Source organism: Pithys albifrons, chromosome Z (assembly GCF_047495875.1).
Source record: "Pithys albifrons albifrons isolate INPA30051 chromosome Z, PitAlb_v1, whole genome shotgun sequence".
NCBI lineage: Eukaryota > Metazoa > Chordata > Aves > Passeriformes > Thamnophilidae > Pithys > Pithys albifrons.
Genome location: NC_092497.1, coordinates 79148206 through 79164466, shown reverse-complemented (window position 1 = coordinate 79164466; position 16261 = coordinate 79148206). Strand labels below are relative to the sequence as shown.

Genomic DNA, 16261 nt, shown 5'->3' with positions numbered 1-16261 from the left:
AAATGCAGTCTAATTCTGAGGAATTGCAAATCTTTGCCATTTTTCCAGTATTAAATGTTATTTGTCCAACAGCTCAGTCTTGTATACAACTGAGGAAAATTTTGTTTATATCCCACATTTGAAGAGGCAGTATTAAACACTGGTGTTGTACACACCCTTTTTATGTGGACTTTTTTGACTCAGTCTTTAACAGTAACCTCTCTTCTCACACCTCTCAAGTGGCTGAAACTGGAGGCAGGGACTGGGGGAGAAAAGTCCCTCCTACTGTAAGTAAAGATCAGGTTGATATGCACTTGAGGAACGTGAATATAGGTACATGTATGGGACCTGATGACATGCATCTGAGACTCCTGAGGGAACTTACTGATGTAATTGCCAAGTCACTCTCCATGATATTCAAAAAGTCATGGCAGTCAGATGAAGTCCCAGGTGACTGGAAGAAGAGAAATATTATACCTTTTTTGAAACAAGGTAGAAAGGAGTACCCTGGGAATTACCAAAATGTCAGCCTTACCCTGGGAGTTACCAAACTGTCAGCCTTACCTTTGTGCCTGGGAACACATCCTTCTACAAGCTATGCTAATGCACATGGACAACAGGGAGGTGATTTGAGATAGCCAGCACAGCTTCACCACAGGCAAGTCCTGCCTGAAAAACTTAGTGACCTTCTACAATGAATTGACTACATCAGTGAACATGGGAAGGGCTACCTGTGTCATCTATCTGGACTTCTGTGAGGCCATTGACATGACCCCCACAACATCCTTCTTGCTAAAGTTGAGAGACATGGTCAGAGTTTTCAGTGGATGAGGAATTGGGTGGATGGTCTTACCCAGAGAGTAATGGTCAGCAACTCAGTTCCTGGGTGAACACCGGTGAGAAGTGCTGTCCCTTAGGGGCTCATGTTGGGACCACTGTTATTCCATGTCTGCTTCATCAGTGATGCAGACAGTAGGATCGAGTGGTGTGCACCCTCAGCACCTTTGCAGATGACACCAAGCTGAGTGTTGATCTGTCTGATGCAATGCCATCCAGAGGAACCTGAACAAGCTCAGGAATCAGGCCCACATGAATCTTCCGAGGTTTAACAAGACCAAGTGCAAGGTGTTGTACTTGGGGAGAGAGCAAATTCAGGTATCAGTGCAGCCTGGGGGATGAATGGATGGAGAGCAGCAATGCTGAGAAGGACTTGTGGATGCTGCTGGATGAGAGGCTGGACATGAGCTGGCAGTGTGCACTTGCAGCCCAGAAAGGCCAGCCTTGCCATGAGCTGCATCTAAAGCACTATGGCCAGCAGGCTGAGAGAAGTGATTCTGCCCCACTGCTCTTGTGAGACACCTCCTAGAATGCTGCATCCAGCACTGGGGCCCCCAGCATATGAAAGGTGATGACCTCGTGGAGCAAGTCCAGAGGAGAGACACAAGGACAATTAGAGGGATGGAACATCTCCCCTGTGAGGACAGGTGGAGCGAAATGGAATTGTTCACCTTGTAACAAAGAAGGCTCTGAGGTAACCTTATTGTGGCCTTTCAGTACCTGAAGGGGACCTGTAAGAAAGCTAGGGAGGAACTTCTTACAAGTGTGTATAGTAACAAGACAAGTGGCCAAAAACATAAGGAGGGTAGGTCTAGGTTAGATATTAGGTAGAAATTCTTCACTATAAGTGTGGTGAGGCACTGGAACAGGTTGCCCAGAGAATATGTAGATGCCCCTCCCTGGAATTGTTCAAGGCTAGGTTGGATGGGACTTTAAGCAACCTGGTCTAAATGAAAGGTGTCCTTGCCCATGGCAGGGGTGTTGGAACTGAATGGTCTTTAAAGGCCTTTCCAACCCAAACCATTCCATAATTCAATGATTCTATGAGTGAAGATCAATGTAAAAATTTGCCTAGTGTTTTACTCTAGCTTACAGAAGTAGATCTGCATTTGCATTGAATTGTACTCTTAGATAATAAAGGCATTTTATATAATCTGTATTTCGTCTAGGCTTGTTAGGATCACTAATGTAGGCTTTTGTAAAAGGTGAAGTTGTATTACCATTACTACTATGCTGCATTGCTGTAAGAAATTACAGCATTTAATTACTAGTTTAGTTTTTCTAAAGAGATTAAAACTTTAAATTTTGAATAGATGCAATCTTAGGCAACAACTAAAGCATTACAGTGCCCATTGTTAAAAAAAAAAAAAAATTGTGAATCTGCCAGAGAAGCCATGCAATTCATTATGGCTTTTACTGCCTCTCCATGGAAAACACAGTGATGTTAGCTGTTTCACTCCTGAATTTGCATATTTTATAGAAATGAAAATTCAGAGTCATTAAGTATAGTTAACAACACTACGGTGGTAGCAGTGATTTTACTATTATTACTTTCAATTGAGAAGCTGTGATTGAATATTCTTTGAATGTGTATGTAGTGGGTGGGGGCTTCAAATCCTACTCTACATTTGTGCAATCATGGAGTGGGTCTCACCTCTTCTGTCACTTCCTAGAGCTGCCTCAATTGCTGTATTACATGCTCATTATGCCTGGTGGTGACTGGGCTGCAAACTGAAGACAGTAGAGAAATCCTGCACTAAGAAGATATAAATAAACCCCTAAATACAGATTTCAGGGTTGTGAAAGTCATACATTGTGCCTTTCCACCCTTCTTATCTCTCCTCCTCCCACTGACAATGTCTGTGGCATTTGAAGAGTATTTCAGGATTCATTGATCCCCAGTTTTTCACTCCTGCAATCAAAGCACTTTATTGAGATTAGATAATCTTCAGTTTTCATGAATGCTGTCTTACAGTGATACATTTTTGCTCTTTCTCTGACAAAATTAACCTTGAAGACAGGTTTAGGGGGAAAGGAGATAGACAGCCATACTCCTTTTGTATGAGAAATTAACAGATCTCAGTCTGTAACCTGGATAACCCTTCTGGCAGCCCATACAGCCTAATTCTACTCCTGTGTAGATTGTTGCTTGTAAGAATTTTAAAGAGTTATTTACAGGAAGGAGTAATTAAAGATGTGGTGCTGAATGGAAATTATGTTAAAATAAAAAAAAATATAAGGGAAAAGAAAGCTGTTCCAAACTCATTTGGTTTCCATCTTCCTTTTGAGATGATTTAGTTTCAAGTAGTAGATCTTGTGTGTAAAGTATTTGATAAAGAGAACTATGGAAAATGAATGTTAGAATCTAAGGAAATGGACTTTGATGCAATAATTGTAAAAATGAGCAAAAGTTTTGTTAAACCAGAGGCAAGAAATCACTTATTTGAAAAGAGAAGGTAGTGGCCATGAGGAAGATAATTTTTGGAGTTTCTCAGGGGTCAAACTTGACTATATTTCGTGATTGTTTTGAAGTACTGGGCTACTGACATTTTTTAGCTGACACAGTTTGGCTGTTTTTGTCACTTCAAGACAGGTAGAAATATGGAAAGCCTGTCAAGCAGATAGGCTTTCAAAAAACAGAGAGAAAATTCAGAATTGCAGAGTTTGAAGTCATGTATTCAGTAGATTTTCTCCAGCAAGTCAGAGATCACTAAATGCAAGTAACAGATGAAATGAAATTGCAACTCTAACAGTCACGGGAGAACTATCCATTAATTTTAGATGAGAACAGATGCAAAAGAAATCTTTTAGGACAATAGAAGGATGGACATTTTTAATTTGAGAGGAGAGATGAGAAGAAATGGCTTTTTCAGGCTAGTAAAATAAATCTGGTATATCTATAACCTATGAAAACATTAGATAAGTTGTGATGATTTGGACAACCACCAGAGAACTAGAACTCCAATAAGTGACTCCCCTTTTTTCCTCCCTCTGCCTTCTCCAGTAATGAAGGGGCAATATGGAGGAATATAAATAAAAATAACATTTTACCAAAGGAAATAGCAATAACTACAATGATACAGAGGAAAACAGTTTGAACAACAAAGGCCCTCCACTAGTAGGACAAACAAAACAAAATGGCTCCTGTCCTTATCCTGCGTGCCATGTGTCTCCCTGAGGGCAAAGATGAGATGGTGGAAAGGCTTCCCCCTCCCCCTGGACCACACAGCCAACAGTAAAGATAAAAACACTGTGGCACACCAGTTTCTGTTGTTTAACACACTCCGCCAGCAAGACAAGAATGGGGAACAGGGGTAAAGTGTAAACTGACTGTAGGTTCCATAGTGAACTTCTATCAAGTCAGAGAGAGATTACATATCACAAGAAAAAATGTGTTGCATTTTCTACTTGTTTTCTTATACCTGCAAGTTGAGATAAACTATACTGTGAACAATGACATACAGGTTAGACACTGTGAAACTCAGAGAAACTGTGCTTGTTTCCATCAGGCTGCCCAGGAAGTCTGCTACATTTTTGTGATTTTTTTCCTTAAGTGGTTCTACTCCATGTTTCTTATGCATCAGAGATACACCATCTGAGCAGAATTAGACAAGAGGATGACTAGTATGTTGGTAACATTAGGTGCCTTGCCTACATTAGTTCTCCAGCTACTAGAAAAGTAGAAATTTCAGTAAGCAAGAAGTTAGCAACATATCATGAGGGTTAACTCTCAGGCAGCTAAGCCTTATGGAGCTTGCACAGCCCCCTGCAATTCAGTCTCCCACAGCAGGAAGGGGAGAGAAATGGAAAGGCAGAAGTGAGAAAACTCATACATCAGGATAAAGACAGTTTGATAAGTGAAGAAAAATAAACAAGAAAACAAACCACTGATGCAAAACCACTCATTCACCACCAGCTGATCCATGTTCAGCCAGACCCTGAGCAGTAGGCACCTTGGAAATCTCCCTTCCAATCCTTCTCCTTCCTCAACATTTACTGCTGAATGTGATGTTATATGCTATAGTATATAGGTTAATTTGCATTCAGTGTGTCAGCTCTGTCCCCTGTCAACTTCTAGCCCACACCTGGCTGACTCATTGGTGCAGCAGAGTGAGAAACAAAAGATGATCTTTATGCTGTGTAAGCCCTGCTTATTAATGTTGTTTGCTCTCAAATTCAAAACTTAGCACCATTCAAGTTGCTTTGAAAAACATTCACTCCATTCCAGATAGAAACAGTACAATACCCCAGTGCTAAAAGACAAAACTTTCCAGTGGTACTGAATAAATAGTCTAATTTTCATTCCGATGGGATTTGCTCTCAATTAGCAAGGGATTAATTGAGGAGATAAATTCCAATTCACTAATTCTCTATTATATTTCAAGGCGTTTCTTTTTCAGTGATTATTTTGTTGCAATGAGATGGTAAATTGATGGTTATGACACTTAACATGTGCTAGAATACCTTTATCTACATCATGATACTAAACCTGGTGAGGCTTCCTCATGGTTAGGCTAAACTTCTCTTATTTTTAGGTGCTTAAAAATATAGAAATAAGGCAGTTCACACATTGATAGCATTAAGTTAGCTTTATTAGTCTCTTGCACCTGCTCCAACAACCCTTGTCAGACAGGAGTGTGCTGGTAAAACAATGTCTGTTGTGGTCTGCCGGACATTTTTGCTTCTACTATTTGAACTAAAACAACAGTTAAAAGTGAATAGGACAGACAAGGTTATTTTCCTAAAACGAGAGCTAAACTTTGAAATACACCTCAGTTTCTGTTTCTGGCAGAGGTAAAACTGGGAGGCAGCTAGATGGAAGACTCTACATTTTTCTCTGTTGTAGCCTGTAGATATTAATACTACTGAGTTCTCATAATATATACCTTGTCTGTCACATGTGAGAAGATTTGTGTGGTCCAGCCATCATTTGAAGACAATGTTATGTTCTAGGCAAAATATGGGGTTTATGTAAAACTCTGTGTGGTCTGGTGGCTGCTAGTTTTGGCCATTGAACTGCATGCCTCTGACTTTGACAACTGCAATTTCTTGGGGAAAAATGTGGAGTTTTCAGTTCCTTATATTTCTTCTCTATCCTTTTCCATGGAAATATCCTGTAGCCTCTGGTTAGGATTTCCACACATTGCAAAAGGTGAGCAACTATAAACTAGCTTTTGCTTTGGAAGGAGTTTAACTAAGCGTTAGTGTCTCAAGGATAATCTCACTATTATGACACTGGCCTGAGGACCTGTGTTGTAGAGAGACCTCTCCAATATCATTCAAGTCCCATGAAACACCAAATTATTTAAAAAAAAATGGATTATAAATAGAAGACTGATTGTTGTGGTTTAGAGATGGTACTTCCCAATTAAGTGGCTCCACCAAGACTCTCTGAACCACATGCTGCTCTAACTTGCTCCCCAGCTTTCCTCCTTCCCCTCCCTAGAGCAGCATGGAGAGCAGAACTGGAGGCACATGACGAAAATTGGTTGAGAGAAGAATGATTTTGTGGAAACAGCAACAAGATAAAAAACTGAATAGTAGAAGCAACAATACTAATGACAGAGAGTACAAGAAAAGAAATGATTTATGAGCAAAACCCACCCCAATAATAGACAGTATCAGATGTCTCTCTCTACCATGTTTATTTAACTGTATGAGAACCCCTTCTCCCTGGAAGAAACTCCCTTTCCCTAATTTCTGACAAGGCTGTGAGTTGATGTAGAATAACCTCTGGATCCTGCCCATGCCCCTCCTGGCTACTGCAAAAATTAACCCTGTCCTGGCCAGACCCAGGACTTTGGTATAATATAAGATTGTGAATCTTGTATGTCTAGTCTTGGTTTACAAGCATCTAGTCTTCTTTGAGAACCTCTTGACATGTGATGCTGTTCTCTCCCAGTTTCCAACTGCTGAATTGCATTTATATTTCTTACTTTTGCTTCTCCTCCTGAGAACTGTGCTCTAACATTAAGTAGAAGGGAATACCATGGGAATATAATTGACCAAAGGGTGATGTTGCAGATAACAAACTGAGTATATACAGTTGACATCCTTACAGGAAGGGAGGCCATCAAGGAAAACCTTGACAGGCTTGAGATGTGGGTTCATCAGAACTTCATGAGTGCTGACAAGGACAAGTGCAAGATCCTGCATATGGGCTAGGACAATTCCCAATATCAGTGCAGATTGGGAGATGAATGGATTAAGAGCAGCTCCATAGAGAAGGACTTGAGGGTACTTTTGGATGAGAAACTGGATATATCAAAGTGCATTTGCAGTCCAGAAAGCCAACAGTATCCTGAGCTGCAACAAAAGAAATGTGACCAGCAGGTTCAAGGGATGGGTATTCCCCCTATACTCCACACTTATGAGTCTCCACTTGGAATACTTTATCCAGTGTTAGGGTCTCCAACACAAGAAAGATGTAGACCTGTTGGAGCGGCTTCAGTGGAAGGCCATGAAATTTGGCAAATATTTGGAACACTTCTCCTGTGAGAAAAGGCTGAGACAGTTGGTATTGTTTAGACTGGAGAAGAGAAAGTTCTGTTGGAACCTTATTGTCACCTTTCAATATACGGAGCAGGCTTTGGAGAAAAATGGAGAGAGGCTTTCTCCCAGGGCCTGTAGTGACAGGACAAAGAACAATGGTTTTAAACTGAAAGAGAGTAGATGTAGACTGGACGTAAGTTTTTTATGATGAAGGTGGTGAGAGAGTGGAATAGTATGCCCATACAAATTGTGGATGATTCATCATGGGAAGTGTTCAAAGTCAGGGGCTTTGGACTAGATGGACTAGATGACCTTTGAAGCCTCCTTCCAACTGAAACCATTTTGTGATTCTGCAGTTCTGTGAACATCCTTGTAATAGAACAGCAGGTCTTTCCATAAAATGTTATAATTTTGTTATGTAATTCATGGTTCCTTTTCTAACACATCAGCTATTTGATACACTCAAATTCCCTCCCTTTTGATTCTATCACCGTATAATTTGCATTTTTTCAGGATAATACGTTTTGCATTTTATTGCTTTTTCTAAGCCTATTTTTACTGAAGATTGTGTAATGCTATCATTTGAAGAAACAAAGTACTTTGTGACTAAATGTAGCCTAGAATATCATCATGGCCTTAAAATTGAGCCAACAGGGATGATAAATAGCAATAAAGGGAATAGTTAAACAAATGCACACATCCTTAATCTTTTAAAATCAAAAGTATGCAATGCTGGATACAAAAGACACAATTCTTCATATAGGAAGTTTAGTAGGAGTGGTTGTTCTTAATGAACAAGTTCTATAAAAATTGCTAAGATATTTTTCAGTTAGCAGACATGTTTTCCACAGTGGCCAAAGCAAAAGCCAACTTCTATAGTTTCAATGGAGGTTAATAGCCATCTCATTATTGGAAGAATCAAGATCTTTGCAGACTTTGCTGCTGCCTTTCAATCTCTCTCTGAAACCTTTGCTGATTAAGAGGCACCGTTGTTAGCAACAACTAAGAGATCACTGCAGAAAATACTTATTAATCTTACTCATCATCACAATAATAATTTTTTTCTTAGCTAAACTACATGGGTTTGTTGTTTGTTTTTGTTTTGTTTCAGTTTGGTTTGGGTTTGGTGTGATTTCTTTTCTTTTTAATGCACTGATTTGAATTATCTTACCCTCACAGGCTGCTTAAAAAACCTCAAAGTGCTCAATGTGAGTTTCAATAATTTGAAGTCTGTCCCTCCAGAATTGGGTGATTGTGAGAATCTAGAAAAACTGGATTTGTCTGGAAATATGGAAATAACAGAGCTCCCATTTGAAGTAAGATAACAATCTATGGTTTTTTTCCATCTTTTTTGTTTGGGTTACAAGGTATTTTTTTACAGTCCTCAAAACTATTCTTGACAGATTAAATCACATCTCCTGCAGTGTTTAGCTGTATGTTTTAGTGCTAATATCACTGAAAATGCCTTAGCAGCAGTTAAATGAAACCATGCTACTTTGTTTTGGCTTTCAAGTGACTAAATTTTGCTTCTATGTGTTCTGATATATGAAGGAGGACATGATCCTAAAGAGGATTTGCCTAGTGGAATAAGCAGAAGGCTGAAAATTTTCTGTAAAGCGAAGTGCATCTTGACAGTCAAATTCACATACCAAACTTAGCTTGTTGCCAGTGTCTGTTCTCTTTTTAAAAACATTATGGAGAGTTCCATAAAAAGCACTGCAGTTGCTATGAGCACAAATGTCTGTCTGAAAAGATATTACATATGAGGTGTGACATGATGTCCTAGTTCAGCAGGCGGGACCAGCTAACCCTGTGTGGGGGTGATCAAAGCTGTGTATTCTACCCCCTCTATTCATTCCCCAAGGACAATGGGCCATTAGCAGCAGCTGCCCAGGGAGCCATTATCACCTTCACACCCAGCCTGAGGGGGGCGGAGCTGCTAATGGGCCATCAACAGCTCAACACCCCCTGGCTCCAGAGTTAATCACCCATTGTGTGAGTCCCCGCCCAGGGGGAGGGACTGGGTGCTCCCTGAGGGTACATAAGTGGTGGTTAAGAAGACTTTGGTAACTTCTCGTCGGATCCAGAGGAGCAGCAGGACCTCGACAGGAGGAGATCACCGCTCTCGCCCAGACCACAGCCCTTGCCTGCACCAACAGGTTTTTCTTTTCCTTTTGCTCTGGACTTGGGGAACCACAGGGGTCTCAGCACAAGGGCAAACAAACCCCCTTGGGTTTGTGCCCCAGGACACTGGGTTATACTGCTGGGGTATTGTGAGTTGAAAGCAATTTCCCTTTTGTGTCAGTGTTGTTATTGTAATATTATTATTAAATTTTAGCTCTGACTTATAATCTCTCTCGTGGTGAGTTCATTTCCCCTGCTGGTTCACCTTTAAACCAGCACACATGAAAATATAAAAAAGATCAAGAAAAGGACTTCCAGACATGCACAAACATTAATTTTTGTGTTGACTGCGTAACTGCTTTCTGCCACAGCTGGTCTGAGACTTACTGTTCACAGAGAAGTGGGGTGGATTAAACTCATGTGAGATCTGATTTAGGCATGCTTATATTCTCTTCTGAGGAAATGCAAATAGTAATTAACTTTCTCCTCTGACTTTTATTGTTAGGTAGTTTATCTGAAAAGTGTTGTTAAAAAATCATGAGAACAAAACAGAAACAAAGACTGAAACTAAACTTTACATCAGAAGTGAACATGGCATGGAAATGCTAGTAATAGAATAAGCAGTATAGAGTTCCTTTCTCTCCTCCTTCCTTGGATAACAAAAACAAGGAACAAAAGAGATAGAACTTAACTGGTAAAAAGAAACCAGAATCAGAAAAAACTTATGTCCTGAGCAGGCAAAGGAATTAGATAAAATTATCTTGGAAAAGTGGGCATATTCACACCTGTGGATTAGAACAATGAATTTACCCCCAGCCACTGGCATGTTAAAATCAATGAGTATTTTTCCAGTTGCCTTTACAGGTCTTGTAGTGCAAAGATTTACCCATGTTTATGCATCATGGCTAACGTTTGCATGTAAACTTAACTGCACATATAGGTCTTTCCAGGGCTTAGTCCTACGAAACCAGTGTTTCTTTTGGGAAGCTCAAAAATTTTGTTCATTTCTATCTGCTGTTCAAAGAGATTGAAAGTAACTGAAATTGAGTGTAGGTTACTGGGTAATGGTTCACTTAAAACCTGTGGAAAACATTTGGAGTTGTGCAAATAACTTTGTATAACAGCACATACTGGAAGCAATGTCATGTTAGCATAGTATAAAAAGTCAAGAAGAAAAACCTTGGCATTATCTATTGTGTTTCCATGTTTCTCTGAAACTCAGTTTATATTTGCAGTGATCTGGGAAGTAGGCTACACAAGCTCTTCTGATTCAGTTTATAAAATTAGTTTCCCAGAATCAGCATTGCAAGGGCAGCTTTGGAAGCTGAACATGCAATTAAAGGAACACTTGTCAAATGATTTAAAATGCTGCACAGTGTTTGGCCTTGAGTGTACTCAATATGGCTGGCCTATGTTATCCCGAACAATTGCCTCAGTATCCTTGCTAATGTAATAGATGTCTGATGTTTGAATCTCAGAGGGACAAATTGTTGTAGTAATTGGCAAGGAACTATTTAATGAATTAAAATATGTAATTAGTTTGAACAGTCTAAAGAGGGAAAACAGAAAGACAATGGTAGGCTAACTTTGGCTAATAACCAAACGCCCACTAAGCTCACTCCATTCTCTGTATGGTATTGGAAGAAAACAGGTTAAGGAAGCTTGTGGTTTGAGATAAAATAAAGGGAAATTGTTTGTCATTTACATTTGTAGGCAAAACAGACTGTACTTTTGGAACATTAATTTAATATTTGTCAATACATATTTGAATAGTGAGAAACAAATACACTAAAAACACATCTTTCCTTCCCTTTCTGTCAAGGTCAGCTCCATTCCACTTGAGATTCCTCTCCCATTCTTGAGCAATGCTGGGAGGCAGGGGAAGCTACAGCCCGTACACAGTTGTTTCTAGATGTTGCCCCTTCCTCCTCATACTTTTGCTCTTCTCCAGTGTGGGAGTTCTCCTTGGTCTGTGCTTTTTAGGTGTGCTTTCTTTAGAAAGTATTACTTTGTACAGTTATTTGCTGAATCACCCAATTAAATTTTCCTGTGCATAACGTTTCAAAGAGACAGTTTTGCTCTGTTTTTTTTTTTTTTATTTTTAATCTAGCAATACTGTTGCTGCAGCCAAGAGTATCTATAGATGTGACTGACCCAAAGGAACCTGAATGAGAAGAGAGGGAAGATAAAGTAGTTTTCATTTCTTCCATCTGTACCATCTGGTGTGGCACATGCTGTCAGTCAGGACAGACAAGTCATTCTAGAGTACCAGCAACAAGACAGAAATGCTTACAGTAGAGGTTCTGATACAGAAAATAAATTAAAATGGTTTTTTTTGGAGTTATTCCCCTTTGAATAGTGTTCAATACTATATCTGAGCCATCTCAGTAAGTGATCTGAATGTTTTCTATATAATTTTTGAGGTCTGAGTAGTTTAAAGTGAAGGAATTACAGACTGTTACAACATATGAATACTTTGTTAAAGTATATATACATGCATTCTCACATCAATCCTGTATAAACTGATCTTTGAAGTTCAGAGAAATTACAAGGTTATGCTTTCTGGCTGTTTTAGAACACTCTGTTTCCAAAATATCAAATTAAATCTTGTTTTGTGTTTCTGATGCATAGAAAGTTTCAGCCAGGTCCTGATATAAGGAACTACAGAGTTGAGGACCTTTCAAAATCATAGAATCATAGAATGCTTTGGGTTGGAAAGGATCTGTAAAGATCATGTAGTACAACCTCCCTGCCATGGGCAGGGACATCTTCAACTAGATCAGATTGCTGAGAGCCCTGTGCAATCTGACCTGGAGCATTTTTAGGGGTGGGGAATCCATCACTTTTCTGGGCAACTTGCACCAGTGTTTCACTACCCTCATTATAAAAAATGTCTTCCTTATAACAAGTCTAAATCTATCCTCTATTAGTTTAAAAACATTAGCCCTCATCCCATCACAAAGGGCTGCACTAAAAAGTGTCTCCATCTTTATTGTAAGCCTGATTTAAGTAATGAATGGCCACAATGAGACCTCTCCTGGAGTCTTCTTTTCTCCAGATTAAACAACCCCAAGTCTCTCAGCCTGTCCTCCCAGCAGAAGTGTTCCATTACTCTGGTAATATCTGTGGCGCTCTTCTGGATTCACTCTAACATGTTCTTCTCTTTCCTGTGCTGAGAACTCCAGAGCTGGACTGTGCTGGCTTAAAGGTAAACCAGCGGGAGACTTGATCCCAACTTAAGAAAGATTACAAGTCAGTGTTACAATTTACTACAATGAATACAATGACAGAAAGAAAAATTGGTTTTAACCCACAAAACCCAGAGGTGTAATCCAGCATCCTGGGGCACAAACAAGATGGTGTTTGTTAGCTCCGATGCTGAATGCCATGCGGTTCCCCTAAGTGCAACAGTCAGGCAACTGTCTGATTGCCTCTGTCTCCACAATGACCATGCCAAAAGTCCAATAAAGTCCTTTTGGGTCTTTGAAATACCCACTCCTCAAGTAATCTATGCCAAGGATACACGGGGCCTCTGGACCAGCCATGATGGGGTGTCTATGCCATGTCTTCCTGGTCAGGCTCACTTCAGATTCCAGTACAGTCATCTTCCTGTCACTCCAGAAGTAGAGATGAATGCTGCCCCTATGTACCTCGATGGCATCAAAGTACATTGTGTGCCAGTGTCAACTAGAGCCTTGTATCTTTGTGGGTCTGATGTGCCAGGCCACTGAATCCACACAGTCCAATAGACTCGATGGTCCCTCTCTTCTGTCTGGCTAGAGGCATGGACCCCCTAGTTCTGATCATGGTACTCACTGTGCTCTTCTTGTAAATATGACCTGGAGGTCCCTTCAAGAGGATCGGACATGACATCATCATTTCTATACCATCTGGAGTCGTGTCCACTACAGGCTGAAGCAGCATTTAACCTTGAAGAGTTTCTTGTCATAGTTGTGCCTTTTTTCAATTCACGTACCTATGGTGCTAAGGAAGAGGTGGGTTTTCCATCCCACTTCCTCATATCTTCTCCATGCTCCTGGAGGTAAAACCATAGATTGTCCTGTGGAGACTACCCTTTCTCCTTAGCTGGAGGACACCTGCTACTGATGGCAGACACTCTCATTTGTCCTGGTGAAATATAGAACATTCCTTCCTTAATTTCCTCTCTTAGCTTCTGGTGGCCTCTTTAATCTTCACTTCCAGGCTTTGGACATGTTCATCCCATTTTATTTCCACAGATGAGATGTGGGCTTGTAATGGGACAGTGACAGTGTCTTCATATAAATCCTGAGTTTGCTAACCAGTGTTCCCACCTTGTCCTCTCCCTCTCTCCATTGCTATATTGCTAGGTAGTGGGAATACATTTCTGGCCTGATCCATGTAAAATTTAATCACATCTGAGATGTGCACTGTACACTGGCTGGACTTTTAGGGAATCTTTTGTGCTCTGAAAAGATTATCTCCAGAATGGCTGATTCCTTTAAACACCAGATACCTTGTTCCATCGTGTTCCACTGTCCTTATTGTACATGGAGGTACTCCTTACAAAGATATCTCTGCCTCACACTTGACAACAGTTGCCACCAGATACTGAGAGTTTTCTGCCTCTTTCCAATCCCCTGATCAATGACCACATCTTGAGACAGGAACCCCAGCTGCCTTGCCTCACTCCCATCTACAATTGTATCATTGGCCACAGCATCCCAGATGCAGAGCAGCTAGGTCAAGATGGACTCATTTGCCTATTGTGTGAATTCTCTCCTCAGCTCAAGCAGCTGTCCCAGGGATAGGGACTGAGTGATTATTTTTGGCTCCATTTCTTCTGCTGGATGGGAAGATCCTGCTTCTTCCTCATCATTCACTCTATGAACTAACTTATTGTTGCATTTTCTTTTCTGGACAGGGGCGGCTACAGGCTAGGTGCGATTTTTAATGAGGCTCAAGAGGTAGAAACCCAAACCAGGATAGGAAACCAGGCTTAATATACATTCACAATGAAATTCACTGCTTTTGATGTTATGATGACATAAACTTAGTATATTAACAAATCAATTTTGATCCCTCTCCCTGGTCTTAAAGAGAGCATCAAAATAGGCAAATATTTCCCCATATGTGGTAATACGTAGAGGCTCAGATACAACATCCATGTGAATGCATCAAGCAACATAGTGATCAGGGAGTTTCTATATCCAAATACACAAATAGTTAAAATGAAATTGTAATTCTGACTTTTCTCATACCGTGCCTTGGGTGCTAAAAGATGTGCTCATTTCAAGGCAAACCAGCAGGAGAAATGAACCTGACTCAAGGGAGATTACAAGTCAGAGTCACAATTTACTAAAAAGATTACAATAAATACAATGATAGAAAAAAAAATTGGTTTTAACCCACGAAAACCAGAGGTATAATCCAGCATCCTGGGGCATGAACAAAATGGTGTTCATTGGCCCCGGCGCTGAGCACCACGTGATCCCCTTGAGTGCAGAGTAAAAGGAAAGGAAAACCTGTTGATGAGAATGATAATCACAGTCTTGTCAAGAGTTCTGGTCCCCTTGTGGAACCAACGAGTGGTACCAGAAGCCCCCAAACCCCAAGATTATATATGCTCAGGTTTAGGTGTGAATGCCCAGTACCTCCCCCAGGGTGAGGTATTTCACAGCAGGTGACTTAACTCTGTGAGTCATGGGATATTTTTGGAATCCTTGATGGCCCATTAGCAGACACTACCTCAGGCTGAGTGTGAAGGTGCTATTGACTCCCTGGTGGGGAGTTATCAGGGCTCAGTCGTTGGTGTGAAGACAGGAACACTACCCTATAAACAGAGTTCTTAAACATCCATCTTGTAGCCTGAGGTGTCAAGTGTGCCCTGGGCAGCTGCTGCAAACCAACCGTTATTATCAGAAGTTACTCAGAGGGTGTAGAATACACAATTTTGGTTGCACGCACTGTCTCAGGTTTGGCCTAGCTTCTTACCAACCCTGGACTGCCCTCTCCCTCCCCCCTGAGTCCTCCCGGCAAAGGGAAAAAAAAACCTGAAAAAAAACTGAAAAGAGAACTCAAAAGAAACTGAACTGAATTAAAAGACATTCTATTTTTCCTGACATTTGCAACCACATATATGAAATGTGTACACACTACGTAAGGCCCCACCCCCAGGGGAAAGGGAAAAGGGAAAAAAGGGGAAAAAATCAAACACTTGTTAACCAGAAAAGAGGAAGAAACAAAACCAAACCAAAACACATGAAACAGACAAATGCAATTAAAGGAGAACAGGCATGAAACGATCTCACCCATGTCCCGGGCCAGGAACACCGCAAGAACAGAACAGACCATCCAGGCTTCTCCCACACCCAGCTCCCCGGAAGAAGGAAAACTAAACTCCTCCTCTGTTACATGGAAAACACGTGTGGAATACTTGTGACGTCTGCTTCCTTAGTTACACCTAGTTACTGAGGAAGCCATGGATCAAAACCATTACACCCGCATAGTCATAATCTGGTCCTGGCTGCTGTAACTAGCACATGGACTCAGTATTCCAAGTTGTGTCTCAACAGAGTAGAGGGAGAGAGTCTCCTCCCTCAGCCTGCTGGCCATAGTGCTTTAGATGCAGCTCATGGCAAGCCTGGCCTTTCTAGCCTGCAAGTGCACACTGCCAGCTCATGTCCAGCCTCTCATCCAGCAGCATCCACAAGTCCTTCTCAGCAGTGCTGCTCTCCATCCATTCATCCCCCAGGCTGCACTGATACCTGAATTTGCTCTCTCCCCAAGTACAACACCTTGCACTTGGTCTTGTTAAACCTCGGAAGATTCATGTGGGCCTGATTCCTGA

The 16261-nt window shown here is 40.9% G+C and overlaps 1 protein-coding gene across 1 annotated transcript in view; it reads left to right on the top strand.

The window, feature by feature from the left end:
• LRRC2 (leucine rich repeat containing 2) overlaps window positions 1-16261 on the top strand; it is a 91883-nt gene that overhangs the window by 51045 nt on the left and 24577 nt on the right. Inside the window, exon 5 of the mRNA XM_071580885.1 lies at window positions 8488-8624. Within this exon, the coding sequence (XP_071436986.1) occupies window positions 8488-8624 (137 nt within the window). The remainder of the gene's footprint in view (window positions 1-8487; window positions 8625-16261) is intronic.